Below are 18,719 nucleotides of genomic sequence, written 5' to 3' on the forward strand. Positions count from 1 at the left end.
ACGAAGCACAAATGATGGATGAGTTCTAACTTTCCGCCTAATTTCTTTTACCTTAATCCACTTTTGGACATATATTATATTTTTGGATTTGGATTTTGATATCATGTGGATGTGGCTATAGGCTTGATTTGATCTTGTCTATGATTTAGTCTGATATTGATATGTATATATAGTAGTTATTTTAGAAGTTTAGAATTATGAATAGTAGTTGAGTTATTTTGTGATATAAAGAATTTTAGAAGTTTGGAATATCATATTCAATTATTGGATGTAAGATCTTATGGGTTCAGTATTAATTATACAACAGATACAGGTACTGTACTGTCCAGTAAAAAAAAAGGAATAGTACTGTACGACATTGTTGTGTTGGGTGCTCCAACGCCTACTGCCAATATATGTGCAAAATGATAATTTGATTATTTAAAAAAAAAAAATCATAGATAACAGTTATAAGTAATATATGTTATATATGTTATAGGAAAACATAACAGTTATTGAAGATAAGTGTTAAATTTTCCTTCTTTTAATTTGTCATATAAATAGCAAACATAACACCTATTTACAAAATGTGTTATGTAGCGGTATAATTAACGTGTATTATAAATTACTGTTATGTTTTCTCTGGCAAACATAACACTTTCGTCAGGTGTTATGTTTACTTTACATTACATTGACTTGGATAACACCTCAAAACTGTTATGTAAAGTCTCATTTAACAGTTATCTTTGTCCTTCTTGTTGTAGTGAAAATTTATAAATTTTTTGCTGTTTCAACTACTTTTGAAAAGTCCTCATATGACTCATCAAATTAATCACCATCCTTGCATAGATCCTTTTTGCTGCTTCATATTCACAATTTCCCCATCAATGGCTATTCTTTTTTTCCAACTCCCTCTCCTCCCAATTTTTTGTCATTAATTTCTACTCATCCTCCCATAGTTTTTTTTTTTTTTTTTCAGTTTTCTAATAATGTTTACTCTTTTTCCAACTCTCTCTCCTCCGATATTGATACTGATGTACAATGTGTTGTTGATAATTTTGCTTCTAACTGTGTGAAAAGAGCAACACTTTTTAAGTAGATGTGTTTAGATTATTTTAATATGATGTGATTAGATATTATTTTTGATATTAAAGTAAATTTTTTTAATTGAGAATCATCTTATATTTTTTATGAACTATAAATGAAGGGTCCAATTGTAAGAGAGTGTATATGACCCCCTGTTATGTTTGCCCTTCCCTTGGCAAGTATGCTTTAGGGTGACCCAAATCATGGGATTCACACTAGTTGTTTCTTTCCTTTTAAAAACAAAAAAATAAATAAATTTCACTTATTTATTGGGCAATATACTCATAAAACACACACACATAAAGAGACCAGAGAGATCTTTCTATGGTTTAACAAGTTCCTTAATAGAACTAATTACAAACATAATATTTTCAATGGAAAATTTGATCATATTCCATTTGTTAGTATCCAAGCACTTTGATAACCTTGTCTAAGTTTTTATAAGAAGATCCATTTGGAGCCGCAGTAGCCTCATGACCCAACTTTCTCCACTCCATTACCTTTCTCTTCATCTCCTTCCCTTTCTCACCATCCATTAATTCTCTTACCTGCCTCTCAACTTCACTCCTCTTCACATTCACATCAATTTCCATCCCAATCCCCCACTTATTGCAAGAAAGCCAACAATTAGTCTGTTGCTCGGCAAAGAAAGGCCAACATATGATAGGCGCCCCATTGATTAAAGTTTCAATTATCGAGTTCCAACCACAATGAGTCAAAAACCCTCCAACAGCAGGGTGAGCCAACACTTGGTCTTGATTACACCAACTAGCAATAAGTCCCCTGTTTTTTGTCTCTTCTATAAACTCTGGTGGGAGAACAGCCGAATCCCCAATGACTAAATCGGGTCGAATTATCCAAAGGAAAGGTTGGTTACTATTAGCAAGTCCCCATGCAAATTCTATCAATTGATCATTAGTCATAACAGTAATGCTTCCGAAATTGACATAAACAACAGAGTTTGGTTCATAAGAATCAAGCCATCCCAGGCAATGTTTGTCCTCTTTCCATAGATTTGTACTGATTGTCTGGATTTCCTCGTCGTTGCTGCCTGGGATCGAATCGAGAAGGAGCTGCAATGGGCCGAGGGTGTAAAGAGGAGGGAAATCAGAGGATAGAGAATTTAAGACTGCATGATCTAATGCATCGAAAGAGTTGAAGACAATGGCGGAGGCTTGCTTTGACTTGTGGAGTAATCGTTGGACAAAATTGAGCATAATGTCGTTTGGATTTGTAGTTCTAATAAAGCTTGGTATGTCACGTAGTTGCATGTCCTCCATGCCCGGTACCCAATCTACAACTGCGTCAAGTTCACCATTTGTAATAAAGCTTGCATCTGCCAAGTGCCAAGTACACACTGTCAATGTGGGACTTGATATGGAAGTAGACTACAAACTTTTTCATGGGTACTTGCGTATACGTACGGTAAATTTGTCAATCCACAATCTCTATTGACCATAAACATCTACAATAATTAGGGACTTTTGGGTCTAATAATAAAACTTTCAATCTCCCACGTGAGAGACCAAGGTTTAAACTTTGGTGGAAGCAAAAATTTCGATATCGTTGGGGGTGGGAGTGGGGAGTGGGGCTTGGGGCTTGGGGCTTGGGGCTTGTTAGGCGTAGTGAGTGACCTGGCCTATAGAAGGCAACCTAGAAAAATTCAACTTACTATCGAGTTTTCGAAAGAGAAAAAAAATATAGTAAACATTTACAATAAGTACTTGTAAAACTCTAAAAATAATATTTCAGAAATGTATGTATAATTTTTCAAACAAAACATAGTTTATTTTGACCATATATAAGCATAACCATCATGAGAACATGTGTAGATAGACAAATTTACTTAACCGAGGTTATCAGTCTTTAATGTTATAGAATTTGGCTTTAACGATTAACTTGCATTGTATGATGAACTTGGAAATTAATCATACTTTATACTAGAAGTATGATGATAGAGAAAACAAATTTTACTTTGTCATGAACTCCTGATTTGCCTTTTGTATAAGGGATAGGAGCAGATTTTGGATAAGGGAGCCCATCCACTCAAAACCAAAAAAAAACAAAGAGCCCGTAATGAATTTGATATTTTGACGGCACTCCAAATTTGATCAGAAGAACCGTCTTGGTTAGGAATTTTATGATGGCATAGTTATCCAAACTCTTGAAAGTTGAAACGGATATATAATGTCCTTTTTTAGCAAGCGCAAGAGAATCAATTTCTATCTTTTAAAGGTAAGATTTGGCCCCTCATGCCTTACCCATAGTAAAAAACTTAAGTTTTAGTAAGTTGTATAGAAATATAGTGAATTTATGTATAATATAGTAGATTTTAGTAACGCAAAATATATAGTGAAATTATATACAATATAATAAAGAAATTAATTAAAATGTTTTAACATGTTCGTAGTATATATCGTGACACGTGTTTTAAGATACAAAATGATTTAGTTTCTATATGATATAGTGAGTTTCTGAATGATATAGTGTGTATCTGAATAATATAGTGCGTTTCTGCAAAATATAGTGGGTTTTTACATAATATAGTGGATTGTTCAATAATGATACGTGCTTTTGATCTGGTGTATACTAATGTTAATGTGAAGCGGATCCATATTGCTATATCCCATATCAATTATATTTTTTCAGATGAGAAGAAAAAACATTAATCATAAGATTATCTTTATCTCATTGATCTGATATTTTAGGACATGATCTGCGGACTATGACCGGATTTTGAAATTTTTAAGACAACAAGCTACAAAAAGTTTATTTTCTGTTTGGAGTCGAAATCTTCAGTGTTATTATTTGCACCAACATATATAACGGGATAATTATTTCATGGCTACAATTTTATTATAGGGTTATAACAGTATAAGCACTGAGATCTTAACCCTTTTGGTTTATAAATAATCTTGTTTATTGATTTAGTTTTTTTTTTTTTGGTAAGATAAGAGGACTTTACTTGAAGGGGTAAGTGGAATTACTCAAATGAGTCTTATGAGGATTAATCCCTAAATTTCAGGGATGAGGTATGAAGCGTACAACTTCTACACCACTTCAATCACTTGTTTATTGATTTGGTCGAATCTTAATTAAGAACATAAAAACCGGAGAAAAAACTAATTTCAATAAAAACAAAAAATAAATTAAACTTCAAGGATGAGATGTGAAGCGTACCGCTACTACACCACCTCAACCACTTGTTTATTGATCTAGTTGAATCTTAATTAAGAACATAAAAACCAGAGAAAAAACTAATTTCAATAATAAAAAAAAAAATAAGCCGTCGTTGCACATAATTAACTTAGTTATCTTCTTCCTCTTTGAGTTTTGTTCCTTTCTTGCGATAGATTTTTTTTATCACCATTAAAAAAAGAGTTGTGCAATAAAAGCAAGTAATATATAGAGATTTTAATTTACAAATTTCTTAATGTATAAATTTTTGTTATAGTTTAATTAAAAAGTCAATTTAATAAATGATTTGGCTTAATATTAAAAATAAATGACATAAGTTATGGTGTTCAAAATTGTCATGTACAACCTTTGTTTCTCTTAATTACAACATTGAAGTATTAGATGAGAGTAATAGAGAGAGAATATTAAAAAAAGACTTATAATATATTAAGAGAGAGAAAGAGAAAATATATTACCACAAATATTAATATTAGTAATATGCTACTACCTTCGTTTTCTAAGGATCTTCCTTGTTACTGTTCCAACAGATACCAAGAAAGATCTATTGTTAGGGGTGTGGGATGTGGGGTGTGGGGTGTGGCGTGAGGAGATAAGATAAATAAACAAATAAAAAGGGTTAAAGTAGGAGAGAGAAAGGAAATAAAATTGAATTAATAATGTAATATAATAGTGGATGATATAATAGAGACATGAGAGGGTAAAAAGTTAAAAAATTAATTCAAATAAGGAATAAAGTAAAAGAGAGAAGATCTTTTGGAAACACACATAAACGAAAAGAGGGAAAATCTTTAGGACACGGAGGTATTACTATGTAAAATGATAAATATTATAACTACGAGTGAATAAAAATGGAGGAAGTATTAAAGGTAGACTAAGAAAAAGACAGAAACTAATACTATATGCTTCTGTTGTAAGGCAAGATGTCCAATACCTGTTATAGATTTATGCTTCCTTTTCTTTCATCATTACTATCCAAAATCAAATTGAAAAAGAAAAACGACAGAATTAAACAGATTACTCCCAAATTTCAATTATTTTGTTTGATTATTGTACTTCTAATAATATTATAATGCAATGATTATATCTAAAGTTTTGGAGCCTTAATTAGAATATTCTCTCAAGTGTTATTCTGTATGTATTGTACTATTGTAGACTAGACAAATACAAACAATAACAAAAAGATGAATTAAGTTGAGAAGATGTATCCAAAAATTTAGATTATTCTTGAATGATCAAGTTTTGGATTATCTTCGGAACGAAAGATGAGCCAAACTTGAAATATTCATGTCAGTCTTTTAAAAAAAAATTTCAAGAAAACATGCAATCAGATTACCTTTGAAAGGTACAAGTCCCATCTCAACAAGCTTTGGGTACTGAGCATAACCCAAGAGACCACAAGCACTAGCTGTCCAAAGCATAACCTCCGGAACACCAAACTCTTGTGCCGCATTAAGCGTAAAGAACATGGACACATCTGAAACAATACAACTCACAGGGGGCACATCGCCCGCCTCGTTAAGGTGGGCGATGAGCTCCTTGAAGGGACCGAGGCAGTGCTGGTCGGTCGAGGCGCATAGTAAACTGATGTCCTGTGTGGAGTCTGCGTCCATTGGGGGCAGCCCATCCGGTATAGTTTTAAACCGGAACGATGGGCGATCAGCCAGGGCAGTAGGGCCCCGGGATCTCAGCAGGCGACTGTGATTGTATTCAGAGTTTACAAAGGTTATATGGAAGCCTTTAAAGTGGAAGATTTTGGCTAGTTGTAGCATAGGGTTTATGTGGCCTTGAGCTGGGTATGGGATGCATACAGCATGTGGTTTCTGTCCATGACCTTCTTTTGGTATTGACATTGTTCGTGCTTCTTGATTGGCCTTAATTGTTGAACTTAAGAATATAAGTGAAAGTGTATTGCAGTGGAAGGAAAATACAGCACATAAGGTTCTATTAACTTACTGCTTCATTAACTTGAATAATAAAAAATAACCTAGACAAAAATACTCAACGCTTATTGAAATGTTGACAGCCTATTAATAGGCAACTAAACACAAACCAACTCCTAAAATAAAGCACCTAACTAAGTAATGGAATGATGACCCACTAACAAAGCACTAACTATACTTTGACACAATCAAACCCACTACTTTACAGGAACTAGAAAATAGGAACTACAATAGAAAATCTAGGAAGCAGTATTACCACTACGCATGACTGTGAAGCATGATTCCCAACACACCCCCTTGCTTCAAAGACATGCTTTGTAACTACTAACATAATTGTTAATATATTTTCAAAACTAACTAATGTTGCTAATCACATTTTAACGTGCAACAATTGCTGGACTTCAACACACATGGACAGTAATGCTCGAACACCACATGACTTGAACTCGACCACAAACACGACCTCAACTACGAACACGAACGCGACTTCGAACACGACCTCGACCACTACTTTCACGACACATGACTTTAGAAGAGTTGTTCCTCTTATTCTTCAACCTTTTGAGCAAAATTGGTTTGTCCACCGCCTTGCTTATCTCTTTGTTTATCCCAACACCTATCTTCTTTGTGCCCATACCTTTTGCAGTAGTAACATTAGATGCTACTCATAGATTGACGTTGTCCTCCGTATTGACCACGCCCTCCACTTTCTTCGCGACCTCGACCTCGACCACCCATACCACGACCTCGACCACGACCTTGAACACCACCACGACCACGACCTCGACATTGACCATTTTCAAATTGCCAATCACTTGATGACTCTCCATGCACTTGGAAAGCTTTCTCTTCCACTTTATCATCATAACTCCGGATTCTTTCTTCATGAGTGATAAGAGAACACATCAACTCATCAAAGGTATATGTTGAGAAGTCCTTAGACTCCTCAATTGCAGCAACCACATGCCTAAAATCCTTATGTAAAGTTCTCAAGACCTTACTAACAACTTTCTCATTTTCAATGATTTCACCATAAGATTTCATCTGATTTACAATCCCAGAAACTCTAGACAAGTAACTTTGAACTGTCTCTTTCTCTTTATGACTTAAATTGTCAAAACTAGAACGAAGCGATTGTAGTTTTACAGCAATTACCTTCTTATCACCAAAGTACTCACGTTTGATCGTGTCCCACGCCTGCTTTGCTGTCTTGGCTGAGGAAATTCGTGGAAAAAGTTCGTCATCCATTGCTGACTGGATCATAAATAGAGCTTTTGCATTTAATTTGCGATTTTCACGTAACTTTTTGTTGGGTACCTCTGGTGGCTCCTCCGGTTCTTCATGCCCGCTTTCAACAATATCCCATAACTCCTGGGATTGAAACATGGTTTGCATTTTAATACTCCATAAATGATACTTCTCACCCTTAAAAATTGGAATGAAGGATTGAGATGATACATTAACACCATTGTTTGCCATCACTTACACTCACTGTGTTTACAAACTCAAATCTCACTCGACCCACAACAATTTTCGAAACACACGACTCACAACTTTTAAAGGTTTAGGATCGAACCCGGATTAGCTCCGATACCATGTTGAACTTAAGAATATAAGTGAAAGTGTATTGCAGTGGAAGGAAAATACAGCACATAAGGTTCTATTAACTTACTGCTTCATTAACTTGAATAATAAAAAATAACCTAGACAAAAATACTCAACGCTTATTGAAATGTTGACAGCCTATTAATAGGCAACTAAACACAAACCAACTCCTAAAATAAAGCACCTAACTAAGTAATGGAATGATGACCCACTAACAAAGCACTAACTATACTTTGACACAATCAAACCCACTACTTTACAGGAACTAGAAAATAGGAACTACAATAGAAAATCTAGGAAGCAGTATTACCACTACGCATGACTGTGAAGCATGATTCCCAACATTAATGCGATGAAGATGCCGTGGGTTAAATTCCGTCGACTCCTCCACCTTTTATAGCAATCAGGGAACGTGATGCATTGCACAGGAGATATGTTGTGAATTTTTGAGGGATTAGTTTAGGCATAAAAATAATTGAACTAAATTTCCATATTTAGCGATAGTAAATGAGTCATCTAATGTAAGTTTTGTTCAGCTCGTTTTTTGTTTTAAAATAAGCTGAATTTGGAATCAATATCAGCTCATGTTAAAAGTGGTTCATCTTTATCAGATGATATTTGTGACTTTGTGTACGAAAGGTTAATATTTGTAAAATCTATGTTTTTACAAGAAAAGAAAAAATGTATTCGTCAAATCTAATTACATTGCGACATATAATACCTAATAGTATATACCTACTTAGAAAAAATGTACTACTCATGCCTTTGTGTGTCATATGTATCATTGATTGTAGTTGATCAAGTGTTTCTAGAAAACAAATCAGTGTAGTTGATCAAGAATAGGTGCAAAATTGTAATTAGTTTAAATCTGTCGTGCTAAGTTGTAAAAGTTTATAGTTGTATATAGCATAGATTGTAATTAATAAGATCTCGAGCCGGAAAGGTGCTTCCTAAAATGTTTGTCCCTCCTCGTAAATAACCTTGAGTTTTTTTAGCAATTCAATTCACTACAAGAAAACGCTCATCAACGACGAGAAATCCAGTCATAAAAAGGCTCATTTTGGTCGTAAAAAGGTCTTTTACGACGAGAAACGCGTATGGTTGTCAGGCATCGCTAGGCTTGGTCGCAAGAAGTATAGGACACATTTATGACGAGAATCAAATCTTGTCGTAAATTTAATATATTTATGATGAGATATCTCGTCGCAATTACTGTTTTGATGGTTAAGTGACCTGCTTTTCACAACATATTACTTTATAATTGCGACCTTATTTCTCGTCGTAAAAGGATTTGTACTCACGACAAAAACAATACCTAATTTTTTATTCTTTCTTACGACTAATATTTTGGGTCTCATAATTCACTTTTATCTTCCTCATATATCAATAACAGATCAAAGCCCGCAAAACGATATATTAAAATATTAAGTAGTTACAAGTTAGCACCAAAATACACCTTAACATAATCACCTCACACATTGTGATTTTTTTTTGGTAAGTAAGATGTATTAGCCAAAAAAGCTTCAATACAACCTAGACGTCAAATGAGGAGTTGGAGCTAAATAGGCCACATAAGGCCAAAGAGCAGCTTATAAGCTGCTTATCCAATCACAATCTTTCATACTTTCCTGGATTACAAAGATTTATTCTATGTTTAACTATGTATTTGATCTCTATAGATATACAAGTAATTATATTTACTTTAGAAAGCCAATAAGCTTCATTCCTATTCTTCCAGTCCATGTAAACTGTTGTTGCAATAACAGTCAAAAACACCTATTTTCTCACCTTTGAACCATGGTAAGATCTTCTAGTCCAACTGATCCATTGTAGCATATTTCTGTTTTGATAATTAACACCAATCCAGTTAAGCAACTCCTTCAGAAGATGTGTACTGAAGATGCATCCAAAGAATAGATGTATGCGTAGTAGTCTTAGGGCCTGTTCGGCAAAAGTAGCTGTTGGGTAGCTGTTGGCTGTTGGAGTAGCTGTTAGCTGTTCGGGTAGCTGTTAGCTGTCGGCTAGTAGATGTTAGCTCTTAGCTGTGAAAGTAGCTGTTTACAATATAAGTGTTCGGTAAAAATAGCTGTTATTCTTATATATGATAAAAGTAACATATTTTTTAATTATAATATTCATTATAATTATATGATTAATTACTATATGGTTAAATCAAATGTTTATATTATGAACACAATGCATTATTTTACTTTTCATAACAAATAAATTTTAGTTGGATTTTACAACTCTGAATATAGTATTCAAATGTATACACTTTATAAAACTAAAACCATCTTGTAATGAATAAAATATGAAAAAATAATATTATTTCGAATAATTCAATAATGTTGTCTAGCTCTCCAAATAAATTTAGCATAAATTTAAAATTAGGATTGTGAAACACTAAAATAATAAAATGGCATTCATATGCATTAACTAAAAAGCAAAAATAGTCTTCATCAGGAACACATTCTACAAAAACTAATATCCTTTACATTAATTTACTTGGCTACGTTTAGCTCGCCATAAAGATTCCGCTATCTTATCACGAATAATCTGCATTTCAGTAAAGTTTCCCGTTCTAATTCCACCATCTGAAATAACATGAACATCAGGAAGCTCCGACGAGGGTATAAAATCAGGATACTCCTCTAAAACTCTAAAAAGGGGGTCATTAGGTGAATTTATTCTAATATAGTTATGCAATGCAAATGTAGCAACCATAATTTGTATTTGTGTCTCAACATTATATTGTGGCATGTTAGTAAGTACTTTCCACCTCTGCTTCAGGACTCCAAAACATCTCTCAATGCAACTTCGAAGAGATGAGTGCCAGCGATTAAAAGTTTCTCGATCATCTCGTGGAGGTGTGTGTTTAAATTGTTCTAGATGGTACCTTGTTTTGGGATATGGTACCAAATAACCCTTTCGATCTGGATACCCTTTATCAGCCAAGTAGTACTTACCTACATGAAAATTTGATTGAAGCAAAAATAATTTATTAGCATGTAACACATACTATATTCCCAAATTTGAAAAATTATATTCGAAACATAAAAATGATTTGTAAATAAAAATACCTTCAGGTGGCTTAGGAAAATTTAATTCTGGAGTTTCAATCGCATGAAGGAAAACCCGAGAATTATGTGCTGAACCTTCCCAACCCGCCGATACAAATGTAAAACACATATCAAAATCACAGACAGCCATTACATTAAATGTGGGAATTCCTTTCCTTCCTCTATAAGGCATTTGTTGATCCTCAGGTATACATGCTGTTATATGTGTACCATCTATACATCCAATACAATCCTGTAAGAATATCATGTAAATCACATATTAGACATATATAAACATTATAGTTTTATACATATATAGGACACAAATAGAAACCTTAAATAAAATGTACCTTAAAAAATGGCATATATCTTTTATCTTGAGCTATTTTTGCAGGCACACTTGTGAAATCGGGATCATAAGGCTTTATAATATCATGTGCAAGACTCTTCACCTTTCGACAAGAAATTGAATTAAGAACTTCATGAATTGCTCTACTAATAGAATCACCAGAACGTTGAAAACGCTCACCAAGAACTCTATTTGAGGCACCTTGAGCAATTGCGTACAAAAATATGCCAACTTTCTCAAAAATAGGCATGTTACTACTACCATTCATAATCAAAATGCAACAGTCTAACCATGTACAATGTTGGTGCAGAGTAGTTCTCATACGCAAGCAAACATTATGTTTGAGTGAAAATTATGCAAATTGCAAAAAGAGGCATTATGGAAAATCGTTTTAATATATGGAATTTAAACCATAGTCCATAATATTTGTATGATCTTTGTATTATAAGTTGCTAGTCCAAAGCAAACAAATTAAGCTAATAACAGCGACAATTAAGCTCATGAATACAAAAACTACTTCAATTTCCTCAAAATCAATCAAATTGAGCTCAAGTCAAACACCCAAAAAAAAATCCCAAATCCCCACAACTAAAACCCAGTCAAACCCATTTTTTTCCAATTCAACTATTAAAGTCATACTCACTTAACAATCGATCAAACAAAAACCAAACTAAAAAAAAACAGCAATCAAATTAAGCAAACAATAACTCATCAATAAAGGTAATTTTTTAGACAAATCACATACCTTGGTTTCAGGCGATTGAATCTCTTGTGATAATTATGAACCCAATGAAAAATGGAAGAATCTGTACAATGTAAAATTCATACTTTAAAAAAAAGAGGAGCAAAAAAATTAGTCATAATAGAAAGAGGAATTAAAGATTTACCTCGATGAAGAAATTTGGAGATGATACTGTTAATTCCCATAGAATTTGTAAACATATATATATTGTTATTTTTGGGATACTCAAACCTAGAATATCACGCACACAAGAAATTACAGCGCCTGGATAATAGAGATTCTGTTAATCTCAAATATTCATCCATAAAAAGTGGATTTTTTTTCAAAAATATTATTCAAGGTTTGTAAAACATTAATCAAAAGCAAAGTGTATCATAATGTTTTGTGAAATCTTTATATCTCATTCCCTCTGTAATAATTACTGCCATATCGTCACTAACCTTTATCTAGCTTGAATTGCATGCCAGTACATCTTTTCTTTTCATCTAAGAAGCAATACCATAATCATCACCATAGGTTAGCTATTAGAGCGATGCGAGTCAGATATGGAGGATTGGAGTGTAGAGATGAGAATCAGTCTCCATAAATATGTCGCCCTGTTTTCCTTTGAAAAAAAAAAAAGTAGAACGTTGTTATCATAAACTGAACGCTATATTTTATAACGTTTGTGAAAAGCTAGTGAAAAGCTACTTGAAACACTAACCACTACTTCAACCTCTAGCATGCCAAACACATAATTAGTGTTTTGACTTAGTCAAAACACTAAAAGCTACTCCAAAAGCTGTCGCCGAACACGCCCTTAGTAGCATTCCCACATAAGCAGCCGAGGTCATCACAACTATTTGTTGTGCATGTGCATGTAAAGTTTTGATGATGAAAAACAATATGTTCTATAATATGAATAATTGTAACAGTTGATCAAGCAAGTTTATAAAGCAAGTTTATCAAGCTTCGAAGTCAATGAATGAGTGAAGACTTTGAAGAAATGAATAATCAAGATTTTGTTACAAGTTTAGTTACTATATGCAAATGTAATAATATAGAACTATGTGATATATTGTGTGCCAAATATAGAAATGTGAAATTAGGATGATTATTATTTCTTAGAGTTAAGGAAATGTATAATTATGTTAATTTTATATATCTATATTAAAAGGAAATAGAAATTCGAAATTAAAGATTATCAAAGAAAATGGTTTTTAATAATTTTTAATAAAAACCGATTTGCATTTTTAATAAAACGGATTTTTGATAAAACCGAGTAAAAATAGATTTTTGAAAAAATCGGATTTGAGAAAATAAGGTTGGAAAAGAATTTCGAAAATTAAAGAAGTGTGAATAAAGATAAAAAGAAAACAAATTTGGTTATCAAGGTTGTGGATAAACATTGATTTAAGGAAAACGTATCGTCTTAGAATCAAAGATAAAGATGAAAAGGACAAAGTTTGTTTTCTAAAAGGAAAACGTATTATCCCTTAATCTTAGGAGTAAAAGATAAATATCTTCTTGAGAAGGATTTTCGGTTAGTCCATAAGATATAAAAGGGTTTTAAATTCAATTTTATAACTCACATTTTCAAAGAATAACATCGGAGATTTCGAGAGCTGAAAATAATTTCCTAAGCACAGAGTTCTAGTCAGGTTGAGTAACTATTCAAAGTTTGTAATTGTCCTCTAATTTGCTTGAATAAGAAGCACGCGTTTGAGGATCTTTTCTTTCTGTAATTTCATTATTATATAGAGTAGTAACACTTAAGGCTAAGTGTTGGGGAGCACTACTAGAGTCAGTAGTGGGGGAATCTTATTTTATCAAGAGTTTGATATTCTAGGATTCGATTAATAAAAGAGTTTATTTGCGTGGACGTAGTTCTCATAGGTGAGATTGAACCATGTTGTTTCTGGTTTAATAATTGATTTCATATTGAGTTACGTTTTAGTTTTCGCAAAAATACAAATCGGAGATTTACGAGCTAGTAGCATAGTGCTAGACACAGTGCCATTACAGAGTTTTTGCAAAAAGCGATTAAATTTAGTCACTCAATTCAACCCCCCTCCCCTCCTGAGTGTCACCTTGTGTAATAGCCCATGTTTTTAAAGCATGTTCAACAAAGTTAATTATGTTCGTTAGTCTAATTAAGCCTTAATATAAATAAGAGATCATTTGAGAATTATATTATCATATTCTTATGTGTGTTGTGGAAATTTTTGAAACTAGAAATGTTTTGATAATTTGATAATCAAAAATCAGATTTTTTTTAGAAAAAGAAAAAGAAAACCCATTTTGTTCTTGTCTTTCGTGGCTTAACAAGGAGTAGACACCAATGTGTTTACTTGTCAAGTTTTTGTGTCTTCTTTGACAAGAAAATTAAAACCCCAACTCCTTCACTCAACACCCATTCTTTACCGTTATGTTCCTCCATTTTCTCTCAAGCTTAATCCTCCTCGTTGGAGTCACCAGCATCTCTTTCTCCTCAAAACCATCTCTTCGTGATTCGGTGGTGATGTTGTGATATGCCATGTTTATATGGCATTCTTGACACTTTTTCACTACTTACTAATGGGATTTGACACAAGTTTTGTAATGTTATTGATCTTTTTCTCTACTATGTTGTAATTTGCTCTTTGAACCATTTGAGCTCATTTGTGTTGGAGAAAGTTCAAGTTAGAAAGTTAGCATGTCGAAGAAACTCTTTGAAGAGTTATCATAGTGAAGCAAGGAAGTAAGATGTGTGCTTCTTGAGTATTTTTGGTATGAGCAATTGATTTTGAAGAAGAATGAAGGAAGCTGTACGGGCAGGCTCCGCGATCGCGGAGCTAATGACCGCGGGCGCGACAAAATTCAAAGCAAAACAAAGGAAAATTGCCGTGAGCTCCTCCGCGACTTCACCGCGGGCGCGGACCCCCTCCGCGGTCGCGGAGCTTTCCTCCGCGGTCGCGGAGCCCTGTAACGCGGAATTCGGCTTTTCGTCTTCCCCTGTTTTCTGATTAAAAGAACATGTCGTCTTTGTGTTGGGATCGTTTTTCATCTGTTTTTAGAAAATTCAAATAAAAATTGTAATTTTATATTATGGAGAGCTAATCTTCCTTCTTGGTGTATCAATCGAATCAACCATTTTAATCAACTTGTGAGTTCAATTCTTCCTTTTAATTGCTTGAATTAATGTTGATGATTTTTCATGTTCTTCATGTTTGATTGTTTTTGTGCTTAAGTTAACTTGATCAATTAACTTCTTGCTTATTGCAATCTCTACTATCTAGATAATTGTCTGCTTTGAGATTATCTAGGGTTGTAGTTTATGCCCAATTATCGCACGCTCGTGGATGATTGAGTATAAAAAAATCATCATATAATTTCGCATTCGACCGCTTGTGTGAATGCTAGATTACCCTATTGAAATCTCCCTATTGTTATCTAATTGCTTAATTAAACCTAGAACGCTCGGCTAGGTTGTTAGCCATTAAGGGTAAGATTAGAGCGCTCGCTTAGTCTTACCACTACGTTAGGGGAGATTGAATCTTATGATTCACAATAGGGATTCAAGTAACTTAGGTGTTGAATTGTTCAATGATCAAGGGTTGAATTGGTTGTGAAGATTGATTGCCAAGTTCTCGTTTATTATTTGATTTTCCTTGTTTTTGCTTTATTTGTTTCAATTTCATTCCTCAAAACCCCCCCATTGTTACTTAGCACACGTTTAGTCAAACCAAACCTACCTTCTCCGTGGATTCGAACCTTACTTCTTTATACTACGTTTGTGTAGGGTAGTATTGATTTATCTGCGCGTTGGCCGATACAACTTAGGCCTCGCCAAATTTGGCGCCGTTGCCGGGGAAGACAACAAGTTTGGATTGTTATTTGTGTGTTTGTTTGCTTTTATTGTTGGTGTGTGAACCCGTCTTATGGTTCACACCCGTGCTTCTCATATTGGAACTTTGTTGTTTGATTCAGAGATCGAAAGAACGCTTTATAGGTTGAGGAAGGAGATTCGGGGTCATTTTCGTGAGTTACCTTTCTACATTGAAGTTGAGAAAGAAGAGATGCCCTAGAGCTGATCCGACATTGAGGGAGCTTCTGCTCCTAATCTGGACCAGGCACCATTGGCCATCCAATATCGAGAGTTTGGGGAGAATGTTACTTTTGAGCTGAAGTCAGGTCTTGTTCATTTACTGCCAAGCTTCCGTGGTTAAATGGAGAAGATCCAATCAAGCATCTTGCGGAATTCCATGTTGTTTATACTAGTATGCAGCCAAGGGGTGTTACGGAGGATCAAATCAAACTTAGGGCCTTTCCTTTTTCATTGAAGGATAAGGCTAATGATTGGTTCTATCATTTGAGGCCCAACAGTATCAACACATGGAGGGGGATGAAGCAAGCTTTCTTGGAGAAGTTCTTTCCTTCAAGCAAGTTGAATGAGCTTAAGAGGGCCATTAGCAACATTGAGCAAGGTTATGATGAGATCCTTTATGACTACTTAGAGAGGTTTAAGAGGCTCATTGCTTGTTGTCCCTACCATGGTTTTGCCGAGAAGGATCTTGTGTTGTACTTAGTTGGGCTTCTCCTGATGAGAGAAGGATGGTGAATGCTGCTTGTGGGGTAACATTGATAACAAGACCCCACAACAAGCCATGGAGCTCATAAGTGAGTTTGCTGAGAGTTCCCGCACTTATTCTAAGAGAAATACCACTAGAGGAGTTAAAGCGGCAAGTTCTACATCATCTTTGGAGTCGGAGGTGTCCGACCTTAAGGGAATGTTCCGGCAATTTTTGGTGAGTGATAATCAACAACAAGTGAAGGCTTGTGGTATTTGTTCCAACAACGGTCATCCGACTGATTCTTGTCCGACTTTGCAAGAGGAAACCCGAGAGGTGAATGCCGTAGGATATCAAGGACAAAGGAAGTATGATCCATTCTCAAACTCTTACAATCCCGGATGGAGAGATCATCCGGCTTTTAGTTACAAGCAAGGGAATCCAACTCTCCAAGGAAATCAGAATTTTCAACAAGGTAATCACCCCCTTCCTTACATGGCACCATATCAAGCTCAAGGGAAATCCTCTAGCTCCAACTCAATGTCTACCGAGGATATGATCAAGGCCTTGGCTCAAAATGTGACTACTATGCAGTCCAATATGGTGCAATTTCAACAGGAGACAAGGTCTAGCATTCACAATTTGAAAACACAAGTGGGCCAAATGTCTAGTGTCGTGAATAAACTTGAGGTCCAAAGTTCGGGGAAGCTACCATCTCAAACCGAGGTGAATCCCAAGAGGAATGTGAGTGCCATGACTTTGCGGAGTGGCAAAGAGTTGGTTGATCAAGAGCCCGACAGGAGCAAAGTTATGGAGGAGATTGTAACCAGGGAAGAGGAGGTGGAGGTTCTAGTCCCATCAAAAGAAGCTGAAAAATTGGTGAGTCCTAGCTCTCACCAAGAGGTAAAATCTTTTCCGGATTTCAAACCGGTACCCCATTTCCCGAAGCATTAAAGGACAATTGTAAGCTTGAATCTTTTAAGGATATTTATGAAACATTTAGTCAATGTGTCGTAAATATTCCTTTGTTAAAATTGATAAAAGATGTGCCTTTGTATGCTAAGTGGTTGAAGGAAATTTGTTCCATCAAAAAGAAGAAAATTTCAAAAGGGAAGAAAAAGGTGAAGGTTAGTGAACATGTTTCCGCCGTTTTTCAAAAGAGAATGCCTAAAAAATGCAATGATCCGGGCATGTTCACTATACCTATAACCCTTGGTGACACAAAGATTGATAAGGCTATGCTAGATTTGGGAGCCTCCATTAATGTGCTTCCTTATTCCTTATATGAGTCCGTAGAACTTGGTGAATTGCTTCCTACTAATGTTGTCATACAATTAGCGGATTGGTCCACTTCCATTCCTAGAGGTGTATTGAAAGATGTTCTAGTGGAAGTTGATAAGATGACTTTTCCTGCTGATTTTTATGTAATTAACATGGAGCATGATAGGCATTCCGCCCTATTCTTTTAGGGAGGCCGTTCTTGAAAACGGCTAATGCTAGGATTGATTGTGGCACCGGTTCTTTGACCATGCAGTTTGATGGTCAAAACATTGAGTTTAAAATGCATGATGCCATGGGATGTAAAGAGGATCACTCTATCTATTCTATTGATGTAGTTAAGCCGAGTGTTCATGATGTGTTCGATGTGAGGTAAAACTTTTGTGCTTGCATGATGTCGAGCTTCCGACTTTAAACTAAGCGCTTCTTGGGAGGCAACCCGTGTTTTGTATATATTTTATTTGGAGATGAGTTGTTATGTTTTGTTTTGTGTGTTTTGGTGTTTTGTTTCTTGTAGGACAACCTTTGAAGCAAATCAAGAGAGCTGAAAGGGGTGGGTTTCATCACCACTCCCTTTGAAAAAAAAAGGAGAGGAATTGCCGAGAGGATTTCCGCGGGGGAGCCGCGACCGCAGTCGACCTCCGCGGGCGCGACGAAAACATCCGCGGGCGCGGCCCCTGCTTGCACGAAAAAAAAAGAAGAAGAAACAGCCGTGAGCAATTTCGCGATCTCACCGCGGGCGTGGAACGCCTCCGCGGTCGCGGACCTATTCTCCGCGGTCGCGGACCTATTCTCCGCGGTCGCGGACCCAGGTATTTTCTTTCTTTCGCCCTTTTCTCTTCCTTCCTCCTTCCTTCATTTTCGACCCTCTCTCTCTCTTTTCTCACAACTACTCATCCCCTTACGCCTCCCTTCAATTCCTTCACTCAAATTCCTCTCTTTCACTCATTCAAT

General features: G+C 35.2%; 2 protein-coding genes and 1 long non-coding RNA gene across 5 annotated transcripts in view; 1 reads left to right on the top strand and 2 right to left on the bottom strand.

Annotated features, from left to right (window-relative positions):
* The window catches only part of LOC130591026 (uncharacterized), a 1,034-nt gene extending 760 nt beyond the window's left edge, over window positions 1-274 (top strand). Inside the window, exon 2 of the long non-coding RNA XR_008968904.1 lies at window positions 1-274. This exon is cut by the window's left edge and continues 84 nt beyond it. This is a non-coding gene — a long non-coding RNA (uncharacterized LOC130591026).
* Window positions 275-1,313: 1,039 nt separating this feature from the next.
* LOC104892057 (7-deoxyloganetin glucosyltransferase) lies at window positions 1,314-6,134 on the bottom strand. Its single transcript, XM_010677876.4, has 2 exons — window positions 5,597-6,134; window positions 1,314-2,401 (listed from the first exon to the last, which is right to left on the bottom strand). Exons 1-2 carry the CDS (start codon window positions 6,111-6,113, stop codon window positions 1,467-1,469), a joined length of 1,452 nt encoding a protein of 483 aa, XP_010676178.2. The 5' UTR covers window positions 6,114-6,134; the 3' UTR covers window positions 1,314-1,466.
* A 4,072-nt stretch (window positions 6,135-10,206) lies between these two features.
* LOC125496590 (uncharacterized) lies at window positions 10,207-12,755 on the bottom strand. Of its 3 annotated transcripts, XM_057393836.1 has the most exons (5): window positions 12,399-12,755; window positions 12,104-12,189; window positions 11,218-12,022; window positions 10,889-11,120; window positions 10,212-10,774 (listed from the first exon to the last, which is right to left on the bottom strand). In XM_057393836.1, exons 3-5 carry the CDS (start codon window positions 11,536-11,538, stop codon window positions 10,305-10,307), a joined length of 1,023 nt encoding a protein of 340 aa, XP_057249819.1. In that variant the 5' UTR covers window positions 11,539-12,022; window positions 12,104-12,189; window positions 12,399-12,755; the 3' UTR covers window positions 10,212-10,304. The 3 variants fall into 3 exon arrangements, 2 of the variants coding, with proteins under 2 accessions (XP_057249819.1, XP_057249817.1); XM_057393834.1 differs by lacking the exon at window positions 12,399-12,755 and having other exon boundaries at window positions 12,104-12,392; XR_008968902.1 differs by lacking the exons at window positions 10,889-11,120; window positions 12,399-12,755 and having other exon boundaries at window positions 10,207-10,774; window positions 12,104-12,392.
* Between the last annotated feature and the right edge of the window lie 5,964 nt (window positions 12,756-18,719).

The sequence above is a fragment of the Beta vulgaris genome, chromosome 1 (assembly GCF_026745355.1).
Source record: "Beta vulgaris subsp. vulgaris cultivar EL10 chromosome 1, EL10.2, whole genome shotgun sequence".
Classification (NCBI taxonomy): Eukaryota; Viridiplantae; Streptophyta; class Magnoliopsida; order Caryophyllales; family Amaranthaceae; genus Beta; species Beta vulgaris.

What these genes read in the sequence shown, in the direction of transcription:
- LOC125496590 (XM_057393836.1), bottom strand. Translation starts at nt 11,538, where the DNA reads ATGAGAACTACTCTGCACCAACATTGTACATGGTTAGACTGTTGCATT. An exon ending in GATATATGCCATTTTTTAAG is followed by an intron (nt 11,121 to 11,217) that starts GTACATTTTATT and finishes ATATTCTTACAG; the next exon opens with GATTGTATTGGATGTATAGA. An exon ending in TTTTCCTAAGCCACCTGAAG is followed by an intron (nt 10,775 to 10,888) that starts GTATTTTTATTT and finishes ATTTTCATGTAG; the next exon opens with GTAAGTACTACTTGGCTGAT.
- LOC104892057 (XM_010677876.4), bottom strand. Translation starts at nt 6,113, where the DNA reads ATGTCAATACCAAAAGAAGGTCATGGACAGAAACCACATGCTGTATGC. An exon ending in GGGACTTGTACCTTTCAAAG is followed by an intron (nt 2,402 to 5,596) that starts GTAATCTGATTG and finishes GGCACTTGGCAG; the next exon opens with ATGCAAGCTTTATTACAAAT.